This window comes from Pholcus phalangioides, unplaced genomic scaffold, assembly GCF_987345545.1.
Source record: "Pholcus phalangioides strain wild (caught in Gottingen) unplaced genomic scaffold, Ppha-v1.0 ptg000010l_1, whole genome shotgun sequence".
NCBI classification, from domain to species: Eukaryota; Metazoa; Arthropoda; class Arachnida; order Araneae; family Pholcidae; genus Pholcus; species Pholcus phalangioides.
The window spans coordinates 10,374,069-10,390,604 of NW_028301603.1; the positions used below are offsets into that span (position 1 = coordinate 10,374,069).

Below are 16,536 nucleotides of genomic sequence, written 5' to 3' on the forward strand. Positions count from 1 at the left end.
ATTTCTCTTCCATGCACAATGCATTTTCGGGGAAAAATAACAATTTTAGTCATCCAAGCATGACCGGATATTGGAATCAAAGTAACAGCTCTCTAGAAAGCGTATACATCTTCTGTAGTGTGGCTGAAGCAGCTGCGCCTTCAATTTTTTTGAGCAATGAGCACTTTTTACAAGGTTTCTTGGCATGTATAAATCCTTTTTACGCGCAAACTTGGAGAATGAGCACCCATATTGCTATTTGATGCTTCCCTCACAAAGTTTTGACACTCTCTGGATATACAGACAGAAATGACCACCCATACAGGCCATCTTGTAAAGGTGGACACATAACATCTCAGTCAATTTGAAACACCAACATGTAAGAAATTAATCTTAATTTAATGTAATATCAAATCCATTATAAACACAAAAATTTGTTTGAATACATAAAAGATTTCTGGAATCGAAGTAAGTAACTATATGCAGGCATTTTGTGGTTTGAGCCCTCGGATAGACAAATCGTAAACCACGTCCATGACTCGTTTCGTACTCGACCTAAGGTACTCCGTTTTTTTACGCATAGACTCAGACCTGCTGCAGAACGACAGGAAGTGACTCTGGAGTTTGTTCATGAACCGTGAGATCTCGAAGGGTTTCTCATAATCACCGAAGGTGGCGCAGCACACTGCAAGGCGAGGCTGCAACAAGAAAATGTATAAATAACAGTCAATACAAAAAGTTTCATAATTTTTATTACTTAGAGATAGACAATGATATGCAGGGCAGAATTATGACATGAGGGGAGGAGCCCCTGGGCAAAACAAATGCCAGAGAGTCTCAACAGACTTTCGATTTTTTGGTTATTCAGCGAATATATTCTATTTAATTTATTATTCCATGGCCAAATGCTCCACTCATTCATGAAGAAATTCCATGGCCCTGATGTATAAAAATTTTGTACCCTATTCTCTCTCTCTCACTCATGTCTGCCCATGTGGGAGCTGTCGTAAATGAAAAAAAAGGGTAGTGTTGTCATCATGAACCTATCAAGAGATGCCCAGACCAGTAGGTCTTCGCCTGAGTGGGCGTGGTGATAAGATGCTCGGCTACCTACCATCCTGAAGGTTGCTCAAGGAAAGAATATAGATAAGGTATTTTCTCTAAAGAGGTTGAGATGACTACCGATAGATGATGCTTCACATTCCTCCCAAGTCATAAATGGTGTAGCATAATGGCATTTTGAGAAATTGCGTTCTCATATGTCTGACATATACTGCGTTTGATTAAAATTCAAGCTGTGTCTGGCTGTACAATCTATTTTAGTCATCACCTCACTCATTTGAATTTAGTGTGCGCATTGAGAAACTCGAATAGTGAAAATGGTGCAGCAATAAAAAAAAAGTGACAATTGACAAAGAATACTACATGCGGTTAAAGCAAACAAATCATCCCATTTTACTGATGAGCCAAAAGATTTTCTTCGTTAAAATTAACATAAATAAAATACTTACCATCTCTTCGGCCAACTGAAACCACCCAAATAGAAGGTCCTCCACATCCAGATGGAAATTCTCCATCTCATTTACTGTAAAACAGAAAACAAGTGACTTTTGTGCAACATCACAATGGTTTGATAAAAAAATATCTTGCGATTTGACCATCTTAACACATAATTAGTAAGTCGTGGAGCTTATATCAGCCCCGAATGAAGTCATATGGAATTAACTGAATATGCTGCTGCAACTGCAGGCCTGTACTCAACAATAGTAATCTTAGAATTGTAATTTAAATGAATAATTGATGTCTAGTCTCACACTTTAAATGAAAACAAAATTCTTGAAATTATGCAAACAATATTCGCAATTTTGATTTCGACACATTTCTTCATGTTTTGAAATATAATTTATGTAAATACAGTAGAACCTTGACATGCAAGTAACTTAACTACCCTGATAACTTCATATTTATTTTCAAGGTTGGCATAATACCAAATTCAATGGGGAGAAACCTCTTTAACTCGACAGTAGATAGCTAAACCCTGCTTAAATAGACTATGATTTACATCTCGTGTTATCACAAATAATTTTTCATAATTGCCCATGGACAATTGCCCATGGTTAATAAATTTTCATGACATTTCTCTCATATTTTAATAATTCTTCATTCTTTTTTTTGTCATTTATTGGCCGAAAATACTTCCTCATATATTGATGGAAGGAGGTAATTTTCAACTTTTTAGAGTCTGGAAAATCAACCTGTGGACTACGAAAGCACAGATAAACGCGAGTGTAAAATTTTTTAGCGAGAGATGATTGAATAGGCTAAAAAATAGATGGTTTTCTAGATCAATATTTTTTAGTTTAAAAAAAATGAAAGTTTTCCAAACTTTCAGCAGTTGCATTGGTAATTCGCAAATAACAGATATTTTGATACACTTATGCTTTTTTCACCATAATTCGAGATTATTTGGAACCTTCTATAGAAAATTGTAGTTAATTTTTTTTGTTAATTTTTGATGAAGGAAAATGTGTAATTCTTCAACTCTATTGATATATATATATAAGTACATGACAGAAATGATTGAAAATTGAAAGGGTGAGAATGAAACCTTGCTAACTTGATATTCACTTAAGTCGATATGTTGATTGATACTTTTGGGCAGTTGAGTTAGAGATTCACTGTATAGCTATTTGTCGCTTTTCCCACAACTTCTGTGATAAATTGTTTTATTTCTCTTCAATTAAGCCAAAATTTGTGCACACCTGGTGTAAAAAGTGCTTGTCTTTGCCGATTCCAATATGAACATAAGTATAAGTAGTGTTTAGATTCAACATAACACATCTGGCAGAATACATAGGAATTATCCCTCTTATGTTACCATCCCTGATAATATGGCATAGCGCCATGGTCTGTCAACATCTGATTAATGTGAAAATCTGCACATAAGGTGTAGTAGTTTTAGTGACAGTAAGAGATATTCCCTCATTCTACCAATAACGTTTTATTTTACATATTGTGTGATTGGACTCGCTCCCTAGCTTTTTTTATGACCCTAAAGACTTCTCTTATAGTGGCATGAGTGAATACGGGCTCCTCAAACGGGTGGGGGGGGGGGGGGGCAGCAAACAACAGAGAGTATGCATAGTGAATGGAGGGGGGGGGGACAATCACCCCCTATCACCAAGTAGAGAATTTTTGTGCCTCCACTGGTTTTTAAAAAGCTTGTCTCTGTTTCGATTTCACCAGTGATCTTATACATATGAGGGTTAATCAGACCAGAACTGTTACAGTTTCAAAGAGATAATGCGCTCTCTCTCTCTCTGTTAAGGGCTTTCTTTTAATGTCTCTCACGGAGAAGTTTTGGCAACTTAATGTGATGGCAACGTGCTGTGCAATCACCTTGGTGCCACCTCTCAGACAGATCACAGGTAACACATCTGAACATCTTCTAGCACAGTAAGGTGTCATTCATCAGGTCAGCTAAACTCAAATTCTAAGTGAAACATTTCTATTCTTGTGTCTGAGAAATACCATTGATTTGAAAGTTTTATGATTTTGATGTCATCGTCGATATCATCCTTATTATCAAATATTTAGTGGGGGTAATCAATGACATACTTAAAAAAATTAAATTAAGTAAAACAAACGCAACTAACTTCCTAAAAACTCTGTTGCTTCTTCTTTGCTGAGAATGTCGCCAGATTCTAAGAAAATTATGTATGAAGCGAGAAATATGATGCGATGAATCGAGAACTTCCACAGGTCATTGTACCTGTAGATGATAATATTAATAGAATTATTTTCACTACGTCAAGACACAAAGAACAACATTGTTAAAAAAGAAAACTAATTTAATGTTGAAACTAGGCAGGTGCTCTGAGCTGCATGAAACCCAGGTGCAGGTTGACACTCCTGGAGCCTAGAGCTAACCTTTCCACAAATGAAGTACCCACCAAGGGTCTCCTTAAACTCGTGCATCTGTGTAGTGAGAGCCCTAGCTGAAACCATTTTAAAATTGTGTCTATGCACACACATGTGGAATGCTTTGTCATAGAATGATTTGCTAAGATTTTGCATAATGTGAATGAAATGAAAGGATATTCATGAGACAAGAAACAACTATTCATGAGGATTTGAATGCAATCGGTAGACTTATGTTAAATAACTTCAAGACATGCCTCCAGGATGGTGTACGTGGGAAAGCTGCGATGATACTGTCGCAATCATTATGAACCCCAACTCTTTGTATTGCAAGTACTTCTTTCAATATTATATATACACACAAGTAGTATCAAAGTTCAGAAATTTGGTCCATTGAGATGCCAATAATATATGGTGTTGACAGACTCATTAAATATCAAAATAGAAATTATGTTAATATCACAACTGTCTTGAACTAGACAAATGCTTAAAATAGAGAAACTCACCTGTAGTATTCCCCAGAAGGAATCTGTTCTGATAAGGTGCGTATCTGTTCGCAAATCGTGGGAAACATACTTCTTGCTTTCAGGCATACTTCTGGTACTACAAAGACAAAAAGGTGAAGAATAATGCTGTGAAATTGACAAAACAACAAAAATGTATTCAATTCATTTAATATCAATTCATCCTTAGCACTTACAAGAGAAACTTGCACACTAGTAACTAATATACTGCATTTAAACCTTTAAGCGGCAAGATATCTCGCCTCCATAAAAACCTCTTATTTTAGTATTGACAAGTCCAGATATTTTGTAAAAATGATTTCTCAATGGAATACATTTTTCCATCCCCTTTACTTTGCACCTGCAGAAAATTGGAAGAAAGCCTACTTAATTGAAGCATTTATTTCAGAAACCCCATAAGTGCAGAACTTCTAATTTTGAGATAATCAAGGAAAATATTCTAACTTGACTAACAAGCAGGTATGTTTTTACGAAAAAATTCCTGAATGTTCCTGAAGGAAATATTTTTGAATGAAATGAGGATGGTTCTATACATATAATGGAAACGTGATATATTCATTAAGGTTAAAAAGGGGGGGGGGGGTAAAAAAAATTGTAGCCTCTGCAGTTATGGGATTTCTGAAATAAAATAAATTTGCATCACGTTTTTTACCATTTTTATTAATGAGTCCAGTTAGGGGTAAAAATCAAAAAAGCTGACTTTTTAATAACATTCAATTTTATTTTGGTGAATCACAGATTTTTGTAGAAATAAAATAATCATGTGTATAATATCATTCTGCATAGTCGGAATCTTCTCTTATTTCAACTTCAGATGTCCGCCAACTCAAAATCACATGGCAGAATTTAGCATAGTTTGTGGTATATTCAACAAGCTTTGCAGATTATCTTTTTTTTCCTTTGTTGATTGAGGTTTTTCCAGCCGGGTAGGCTTTCGTAGCTGGCAGTTCTAGAAGGCGAGTCTTTCTTCAAATAAATGTTGATGTGGTCAAGCCATTAATGAACGTCTTGGCCTTTACATTGCCCATAGTACTCCATGAACGTCCCCAAGAACTTCTTGGGTGCCAAGTTTGAAACACTCGACGGAACATTTGCAATTGATTTTGTGAGAAAGAGTTTTTCCGAGTGATTGTCTTACCTTTGTAAGTGGCACATTCTTTGCCCTAAACTCGTGATTTGTATATGATATCACATTCGTAAGTGCCTGGATTAATGATACCTTTTCTTCTTTTCATCAGAGTTTCAATGTCTGAACAAAATATAAGATCAATGTGCCCCCAGAGTCTTGTCAGCCTTTCCCATGAGTGGGGTTGGGCATGGTTTTAAAAGCACCATGATCCTGCGGGAAAAAAGATTCTCCGGGCATGTCTATCTATTAGACTTGAAGTGAAGTCAACCCCAATTCAAAATCTTATTTCATGTATTGGACCTTATTTTATTTTGCATTTCTCATTAATGTAATGCTCCTTATCCACCTGCACTACCCAGTATTCCGATGTATTAAGATGGCCCTGCTTTCTAGAACCTATTCAGGAAGGTTTTTTATTGGCAGATAAGAATTCCAAGACTTTTATGTGCGAGCTCTCTAAACTCAATTTCGGCGGATGTATAGAGAAAAACTGAGTAAATATTTGGGCCTAACCCCAATCACATCTCTCTCATAATATTATAGAGGGCCCCAAAATTGTTTTTGCACCGGGCCGCTAAATGACTACGTCTGGCCCTGGTTCTTTCTTTGAAAGAGATATCCAAAAATCAATGAACCATACAGCACATATAAGCATTCAAGTGTTTGCTTGTTTTTTTTTTTAATCAGCAAAATTGATGAAAACTTCCATTTCACAAAGGTAGGTGGATGCCAATGGTAGAATTGTTTGCAAAGCTGTCTTTACTAGTTTTGGAAATGGTCCTAGTTCTATGAATGATAATTGAATGAAAATATTATCTTTTTGAAGTGCATTTATTCAAATGGAATCTCAAAATTCCTGATTTACAAGAATTCTGAAGTGCTTGGTTTTCCAACAAAAACAAATTAATTTAGAACTGCTAACCAAAAACGAAACCTTTACGTTTAAAATAGCATATAACAGATAGAAATTGTGATCTCTTAATACAAGGTACATACAAAAATTTCAAGTGACACATTTCTGTGGGCAAAAACTTGAAAAATTAAGTATCAAAATATAGCTATGAATCATATTTTTTTACATCACTGAAAAATTCAATTTCTCTCATCATTTCAATCTTCCTGAACAATTACCAAAAAGTTAAGTTTTTTTTCCCATCTCGCACCTTGGTAATAATCAAGGTTGGCTCTAAATCAGAGGGGGTGAGGCTTTAGTAAAAGAGTGAAGAGTAAGGAAAAAATTGAAGCACTCTAGATATATTTGCATTATGACAGCACAGCCAATTAGGAGCTGGTACTGTGACATCATAAAACTTGCATTCACGTGCGAAATTTACTCTAGTGTGACCAAGGGGGGTGTGGCATTGTGAGGGGTAGGGAAAGGTAGTAAACTTTGTCAGACACAAACTGTCCAAACCACCCCCACCCAACTTCTTTTTCTTACATGGCAGAATGTCTATTGACACACTCTCCCCACCAACACAACCCATCTGCTTCTAATAACTTCATCACACGATTAGTTATACTATGGATTGGGTTGTAGGGAAAAATAAAGTGTATTTCTTTTCGTGATGAATTTCCTTTCCTTTACGAAAATTCACTCCCGTGGCTAAAGAAGTTTTATTTCAAAAAACAGAGTCGGTCTGTCAGAGGTCATATCAGTTTTGACAATACTACATTTCCGGAATGTGTTGTTGAGGGTTAATAAACAACTCACTTGTTTTTAAGCCTTCTTCCGTGTATATTCCTTGCAATACTACATGCACTTCTCGCATAGAATCCTCAATTCCAGATACTATATTCTTAATGCTCTGAAAGGAAACATAGAAGCTATAAAAATGGCCTGAGTGATGCGGTATAATGATACATAGTATCAAAACAATAATAAAAATTTTGTTTAAAAAAATTGTATTTTTTATATATTTTTATGCATTGAGATTCATTTACAGTATAGGTGTGCAAACTGCGACAATTATGCCACTAAGTGACTCCTTCTTTCCACTACTGACCTATTCATTCACATTCCTCAGCGACAGTTCAGAATTCAATTCTATGCAGTGTATCAAAGAATTTTCAAGACGCTAGATCTCAGTCTACAGTGGTGCCATCAATGTAATCGAGCACGAGTGATAAACCTCAACTGTCTGTTGGCGCAGTGCCAAAACTTCTGAGCATTTTTTAAACCAACTCAAATGATACTGATGTTCATTGAAGAAGTATAATTTCTTCATATTGGGTTATTAAGATGGAACAAAGAGCTGTCGTGTTAATTTAATGTAAAACCTGGTAAAAAAAAAAACCTACTAATTAATGAAAAAAGATTACGGCTAGTTTTGTTGAAGTAGATCAAATGTTTTTCAGTGGCACAAAGGTTTTTTTTGGACGAAAGAGATATGCTAGAAGATATCATACTTCTGGTATGATAAACACACCAGAAGTTTATCTAGAACATCTGAGATTATTGAAAAAGTCAGCGATTTCATGGCAAACAATCACTGTGTGTCACTGAGAATGATGGAGGAGTCGTTAAACATTAACAAATAAACAATTTCAACTGAAGATCTTTTAGGGAAAACAAAAGTCTGCATTAAATTTCTCTACACCTTTTAACCAGTCAGCTGGTTACGACGGCATATGATGTCATGCCAATTTTTAATGTAATTATTTCAATTTTTAAAAACTTAGTAACTATTTCAATTATATTTTTTCTTTTTTGATGATTTAAAAATACAGTTAAGAACACGAGAGTCCGTTTCAATGTTTTCATAAAAAATTTCAATCAAGAAAATATATTTTATTAGCTTCAAACTTTTAAAAAAAGGGGGGGGGGGTAAGAAATTAATTGGCCAGCTGACTAGCTATCCAATGAATATGAATCAATGAGAAGTGCACATTGCAGCGACATCATTTCAGCTGCTGAAAATGATCCAAGCTTCTTGAAATTGATTGTTACAGCTCATGAAACATGGCGTTTTGAGTATGATCCTAAAACAACCCTACAAAGTGCGGAAAGGAAGTCAAGAAAACCTTACCACACAAGCCAAAAAAAACAAGCTTAGAAATGTGCTTTGGAGGCGCAAAGTGAACTGGAACAGGCATCCTCGAATCATTATTAAATTGCTGTAACGAGTTTATTGAAGCAGGAGGAGCTTATTTTGAATAAAAAAACCCAAAACAAATAATGATTTCTTGTTTCTATATTCCATTTTACAGACAATCTTAAAAATTCTTTGACACACCTGCGCAATTTGTTCCAGAGAGATGCGATGAATCTTCCGGAATGGAAATGGGCTGTGACTATTGAGTGCGAGAAAGGACATTTAAATGAAAATTTTTGGAAACATTGTTCCATATTTTGAAAAAAAACACAAAGAACTATTTTGCTTATTGCAATTGGACGAGACATCTCGTCCGTGATCTGCAAGGTGCTTTTAAAAATTTCTACACTCCTCTCGAGTCTGAAACAGCAAAAGTGAAATAAAGATTGAATGCATACTTCTCGCAACTGATAATGCTTCATTACATCTTCCTTTGTTTCCAAAAAAACCTTTGAGAGCTTTTCCAACGAAGCCACTAGAAATACACAAAAGACAAAAAAAAAACTTTATTCAGGAAAACGTCAGAATTAAAAGTTGAATCAATAGATTGGTTGGTACTTATTGGTTTTCCTCAGTAAACGTTCTCTTGGCGGCATAAAATTAACCTCGTAGTGACAAAAGTTAAAACGGGGCTACTGTGTTTATTTTTTCATAGCCAAGAATAAGTTAACCAGCATATTAAATAGTGTTTGAGCCTCCGGCGACAGGACCCCCAGGTTGGGATCTTTGCTTTGACACCCCCCCCCCACCCCCCCAAGTAGTGAGATTCTTCACTGGCCTTTTAATAGGGAATTTATAATGTGAAAAAACTTTGTTGTTTTATTTTTTGGTTGAATGTGAATAAAGTAAGAATCATCTCAGGCTGGAGTCCTGTCAGACTCCACCTTCACGGGAACCATGTCTAAATGTAACAACTGTGGCAATTAATGCATAATTATATTTGTGCCTTAAGCTACCATCAGCAATATGAATATTACTATTTCCTCTCTGCCAGATACTTAGCTTGTACTTAGGTGGAACGCCCAGTAGAGCGAGAACAATTTCTATGACAAAAGATTGTCCTGTATGATATGACTTAGCCACGTCTCATCTTATGGTTAGAAGACTATACCTAACAGTCTGAGTTTATCATTTAGTCTCTAGAATTATGTATGAATTTTTTAGTACTGCCATCTATATTCAAAATTTTGTGCACCCGAGTGCTTGTCTACAACTGTGAAGGTTACCACCAGGTCCAGTCCAGAATATAATACAGATAAAACATTTTTCCTTAACAAGCTTCAGGTGACTACTAATAGATGATGCCTTCATTTCCAACCCTAACTCGTTAACAGCAATAAATTTCACATAAGGATATGGTTGGGGTTAATATATGGTGAAGTATATTTGTAAGTTCGCTGTGATGGTAGTCATGGTGACAGACTCGCATCTTAAGGACCCGGGTCGGAACACCACCAGTATCACAGTGGTGGTAGACTGAAGTTGGGTTTCCTATGGTTCTCAAATTTGAGCCACAAATGAGAGCCAATCTCCCCATTAAAAAGTCTCGCTAAAGAGCAACAGGTCTACAACGTTACAAATATTCAATCATTACACTTCACTCATAGTTCAAAAAACAGATGGTAGATGTCAGCCCTATAACAAGCATTACACAGAAACAAGCTTCACGTTAGGTCATCGATAATTTTTATCGCACCATGGTCATTTTCTGCACACAAGGGCTAATTAGACCGGGACCTACCATTTATTACCCATTCCGAACAGCAGGCTAGTTTTATACTCATCGAGAGGTTGGTGCGCTAACCCCTCGATGGGGGACTCCCTGCAGTAGTAATTTTTTCTGTGATCATGTCACCATTTTTTGTTGTACCCGTGTCCATTTACCATTTTTGTCACACCACTGTCATTTTCTACACCCACCCGTGTCAGGAAAGTTTTCTGACAAAGACGAACTGGGTATCAAACTCGCGACACCTCTAAACATCCTTTGGTACTTTAGGCGAGTATCTTACAGACTGGGCTACCACACTCCGTTTCACGTTAGGTTCATGACACGTACAGGCACATTCCAACATGACTCATTCATTTGAAATTCCACAGAGGAATATGGACAAGTTGTCTGTGCAGGTGTGGATCTAAAGGTTAACTTTTTTGAAAGTGTAATGATTTAATATTTGTACCATTGCAGATCTGTAGAAATCCATAGTAACTGCTTAACTGGCCCTAATTTCCATGTGTAGAGGCGAGTTATTTCCTCAGGGCCTCCCAAATTGGAACAATACATATTTTCAGTATTAGTTATAATAATTTATAACACATTTGGTTAGTTGTATAGACAAATACATTTCAATCTAGCCTCACGATGGGGGAGGGGGTGCTAATCCTTGCTTTGCGCCAGGTTCCCCCCGTCGAAGTCGATATCGTCATATAAGAACTGACCACGTTCCTTGTTTATATCGCAGGGGTTCTTAAGCATTTGTGGTTCATAGGTGCCTTGTGCCAATAAGATTGAGTCCACGGACACTCAATACTAATTAATTGAATGCCACCGACCCCTTTACAGCTAATAATATTCAGCATGCAACATAAACAAGATTATGTACATTATTACTTTCTCATCGCGAAGCTCATGGATTTTCCCTGGAATCTCTATAAGGGCCCCAGGGGTCCGCGGTTAAGAGCCCCTGATCGTCACAGTGAAAGTGAGAATTCAGCTGCATGAGACGAGACTAAAATCATAACTTGGAAATGCTAAAGTAATATTTTTCTTAAGCCGGGTTTTCCTAGGAGTAGGTTTCCTGTGCCGCGCGCAACGTGATTCGTCCACTCACCAGTAAGAAAAGCAGCATGACTGTTTTCCTACAGAGCGCAATACGCCTGACGACAGCGCTTTACGTCGAGCGTTATTGGCCGACTGCTTCTGGAGGAGTCAAATGCGTCGTGCTCCGCGCGTTTTGCCGATATTCTCTCCACTCTTGTGTGCTTTCTTTTCCTTCCCTTCAAACCGGAGCATGCAGACGACAGAGTAGCTGATGCCAAAGCCATATACTTTATATAGCCGCCCTGATCTGATGCGCCTCGCTAGGAAAACACAAACGCTTAGCGTGATTATGTAACACGTTTCTCTCGGCGCGAAATAGTCTATTCCGGTTCACGCTGCTCAACAAACCTATTCCTAGGAAAACCCGGGTTTATATTTATATTATTATCCATAACGTACTCTCTTTCGGGTTCGGGTCTTAAAGATAAAATGGCCAAAACATAAAAGCAATTTCGCCCCCTTCAGTCAAGAAACGGCAACAACAACTGCCTGCAATGTTTGTAAACAATGATTGGAAGTGACTTCCGTAGCGTCTTACGCCTTCGACTTTCCAGCACCTCCAGTGGGAAGTTTTTTTTTTTTTTTGATTGAACTTGAAAATGCGACTATTTGGTTAATTTCTAAAGTCATCAGTGTGAATTCTAGTTGGAACATGAATATTTCTGTTCGGCTGTTTGAAGCTGGCTGTCAAGCATTTTATGCTAAAAGTCTCTGGCAGCAAAAGATGACTATGGCTCATAAGTCACAAAAAGTGGCGTGACTCGATTCAAGGCCAACGAAGCTAGAGATCACGTGACTTTATCCGTTCGATCTTAGGGTATGGCCGAATCAGGGCCGCAACTAGGGGGAGATGGCAGGCGGATCTCCTGTCCCGGGCGCTAGACCCGAGAGGGCGCGAATTTCATTCTGAAACCTTTCTTACATCATTACAAGGGGACGTCAAAATGCGTGCTCGCCCCGTTTGACCAAGCAAATACTGTAGTTGCGGCCCTGTATAGCATAGTTTCCCAACCTTTTTCGTCCCATCGGCCCCTTCTTCGGAAATTTTTTCTCCCATCGCTCCCTAACGCAATCTAACCCATAGGATCCTATGTTATACCCGTAGCTTCAACCGCCTCCCTGGAACTTTCCATCTCCCCCCCCCCAAGGGGGCGTTAACGCCCACGTTGGGAATCATTGGTCTATAGCCATTACCTCATAGAGATACATTTGTATCTCTAGGAGGTAATGCTATAGCCCAGTAGTTCTCAGCCATGGGCGGAGATACAGCGTCAAAAGTGGAGTGGGCAGATCTAATGTATATGTGTGTATATGAATTGACATCATCATCATCGTGCCCCCCAGCAATTTGAGTCGAAGGCCCGGTCAAACACACGATCAACGGAAAATGAATGAGGAAAAATGAAACGGCTAATCACTCGCCTCCCGGCATTAATGATATCAGGACCTGGTACCGGGTTGCGGCACAGTGGTTGAGAAACACTGCTATAGCCGACTTGGTGTCTTTGATCACGTGACACATTCTGTCTGACGCGCAGGTAATGAACGTAGGGAATATATTTATATTCGTAGGAGATAGACTCATATCCAGGGACATAACTAGGCTGGTGCAACAGGGGCACTTCCCCAGTGTTCCCCAGTCGAATAGGGGGCAAAAAAAATTTGACAAAATCACGTTTGCCCCCCGTGGCAAAAATTCTAGTTAAAAACTTTTTAGGGTCCTGCATTAAGGCACCATCCGCTGTAAACATGTGTAAATGACGTTTCCAAGGGTGCGAGCTCAACACATAGAAGCGTATTTACAAGGGGTGAGGGGGCTAGCGTGCTTATCGCCCAAAGCGGCAAGATTCGCAAAGGCGGCAGATTTGAGGATGAGCAAAATTAGGAGAATGGAAGACCAGTGGCAAAATCTGTATAGCCCCCGTAGGCCTTAAAAGTCATAAATCCAATTCTGCTTACGTCCAGCGAGGGGCTTGTTCAGTGATAAGTGTGAGTAAAAAGGGTGACCTACGGTGCAAGCATGTGAGTCATAGACGTACTCAAGGGCACGTGAGGCCCATTACCCTCCCCAGGGAGGGGTGCAAACCAAAAATTAGGGAGAAATTAATATTTTGGTGGAAAAATTAAAATATCGGATGGAGAGAAATACACTTTATATGCTACATTAACCGATTTTTGTTAATGTAAATGCTTTTTTGAGGGGTGGTAACTCAAAATTTCTCGGGAAGAAAATTTTTCTGCCTCCCCCCCCCCCACCCCATCCCAAGGTTTTTGTGCTTCATCCAAAGGTCGATTCTGCGTACGCCCCTGATGTGAGTGAGTGACCAAAAGAGTGACCTAGAGAGCAGGAGAACAGGTCAGTGAAAAGAGTGACCTACAACGTATACAAGCATGCGAGTGACCAAGGGGTTTGTGTGCAAGCATGTGCGAAAGACCAAAAGAATGTCCTACAATAAGTGCAAACATGTGAGTGACCAAAACAGTGTACAATGACCAAAAGAATGACCTAGATGACAAGGGAAAAGACCAGTGAGAGATTAAAATAGTGACCTGGTAAGTGTGTAAACATGGGAGTGACTTAGAGAGAGCAAGGGACCAGGTAAGTGAGCAAACAAAATAGTGTCCAAGAGTGATATAGTGACCGAAAGACCAGATCACTGAGCTACCAAAACAGTGACCTAGAGTGAGTAAGCATGAGAATGAGCAAAAACAGTGTGCAAGCATGTGAGTGACCAAAAGAGTAGTCCAGACAGCGAGGGACCAGGTCAGTGAGCAACGTAAAGACAGTGGTTTCCAAACTGGGGCAATATGGCTTGCTTGTGGTCCTGGGATATTCGAAGGGGGCGACGGATGAAAATCAGATAAAAGGTGACCACAGAGAGCGGTGAAGAAATAAAAACATTAATTAAAATGTAAAGAACGGGAATGTTGAAAAATATCCACAGTCGATTCCCGTTTAAACGAATAACATTACAGCGAAAAATCTCGTTTTAACGAAGACTTTTCTAATTACTGCAGATAAGTTTATATAGAAACAATGTAAAAATCTGGAATTCCTTTATAACGAAATTTCGTTATTACGAAGTGGTTTCTCCGGTCTCTTGGAGTTCGTTATAATGGGACGACTGTATTAAAATTCCATATATAAAAACGTGAACACACAAAGAAAAATAATGAAAGAATCATTATTGATGGCAATTTGAAATTAATGAACAATTGAAAAACGATTGGAAATTCAGATTTTTCTGATAAATTATTCATTGATTGATGATAATTAATGACAATTCAGAAGTAAAGGGAAACTATTCCGTAATTAAAAAGAAACTAAGAGATGGATTTACATAAATTAATCAAAATTGAAGATGAGTAAAAATTAATCAAAATTCAGAAATAATGATAATTAAAAGTTTCTAAAACAATCACACAATTAGTGAAAATTCGGTTTATCAATGAAAACTCCGGAACCAACGAATCCTGTAATGAATTCCGAAATTAAAATAATTCCATAATGAATGAAAATTTGGATCTGATGAAAAAAAAAATCAAAACTAATGAAAAAACATTAATGTTTAATAAAAATTGAAAAAGAATTGAAATAATTCAGGAATTGATTAAAGCAATAAGTGATAATATATCGTGTTTATAATGAACAATATTTCATAAGAGAAATACGAACTTCATCAAAATGACTGTTTTTGAAAAATCCCCTATCGCAGCGGTTCTCAACAGGTGCTCCGTGCGCACTTCCCAGGGGCTCCGCGGCCACTCGAGAATAATAAAATAAATCAATAAATTTGATAAACAAACACAAAAAAGAGGCCTAAAGGGTACCGCCTCATAAATAATAGTCAAACCTCGTTAATGAGTCACTCTTGGGAGCTCAAAAATATGACTTAGCAAGCGGAGTGACTCGTTAAGCGGAGTAAGACATAGCTGTGCCAATTCCTGCCTGAGAATAATTGGGACTTCCAAAAAGTGATCCGGTAAGCGGAGTGACGTGTTAACCGGGTGACGCACTATGTATACTAAAAAGCAGGCCCGTCATTTAGGGGGGGGGGGTCAGGGGGGCCCTCCTGGCTTTTGAAAATACACTAAAAATGGTGTGTGTGTATATATATATATATATATACGCATACATTGAGTACATGTTCTTTGCGCCCCCCCCCCCGGAAAAAGTTGAAATGACGGCCCTGCGAGTGAAACAGGGCTCCGCGAGTCAGAAAAGGTTGAGAACCGCTGCCCTACCGAATACGTAGAATCGTCACGTGGGACAAGAAAATCTGCGGCTCAGCAGCAGCGCCAACGAGTGCGCGTGTACACGCGATTAGCGAAGTGTTGCCTCCTGTTCAATGTCCCGATTTGCGCTGTCCTTTGGCGGCTCAATTTGCGCTTATGGCCGTACACACACAGCCATTGTTTCAGAAAATACTATGAAATCAACAGAGTATTTACAGGAGGTGGTGCTTCAATGGGCTATAGCCCAATGCAGCGAATTCGAGGAATGAGGTTTGTCAAGAAAATTATTAGAATGTGAGAAGGGCGTAAAGTTTGTTTTGCCCACAGGCAGCAAAACCATATATACGCCTCTGCCTAGAGAGTGGGGGGGGGGGGGGATTGGTTAGTGAGGTGAGTGACCAAACAAGTGATCTTTGCAAGCATGTGAGTGACCAAAAGAGTGAGTCAGTGTGCAAACATGGGAATTAAGTGTGAACACAAAACAGTATGAAAACATGTTTTAATAACTAAAAGAGTGACCTAGAGTGAGTAAACATCGGTCTGACTAAAAAGAGTGAGTGATCTAGAGAGCGAGGTACCAGGCTAGTGAACGACTAAAAGAGTGAACAAGAGAGTGTGTAACTATGAAAATGACCAAAAGATTGACTTATTAGAGTGGCAGAGTTGTACAGTCGAATCCCGTTATAACGAACGCCAAGAGACCTAAGGAATCACTTCGTTACAACGAAATTTCGTTATAAATTAATTCTAGGTTACCTAGCATTGTTCCCATGTAAACTTATTTCCGAACACTTATTTCCGAATAAGTTTAAGGGGGATTAGAAAAGTGTT

General features: G+C 38.3%; 1 protein-coding gene across 2 annotated transcripts; it reads right to left on the bottom strand.

Annotated features, from left to right (window-relative positions):
• Nucleotides 1–359: 359 nt before the first annotated feature.
• LOC149080901 (translin-like) lies at nt 360–12,004 on the bottom strand. Of its 2 annotated transcripts, none has more exons than XM_089237573.1 (7): nt 11,869–12,004; nt 9,047–9,123; nt 7,268–7,361; nt 4,407–4,503; nt 3,636–3,751; nt 1,491–1,564; nt 360–677 (listed from the first exon to the last, which is right to left on the bottom strand). In XM_089237573.1, coding segments are annotated over exons 1-7 (681 nt in total). In that variant the 5' UTR covers nt 11,870–12,004; the 3' UTR covers nt 360–455. The 2 variants fall into 2 exon arrangements, with proteins under 2 accessions (XP_089093699.1, XP_089093700.1); XM_089237574.1 differs by lacking the exon at nt 11,869–12,004 and adding an exon at nt 11,480–11,564.
• Between the last annotated feature and the right edge of the window lie 4,532 nt (nt 12,005–16,536).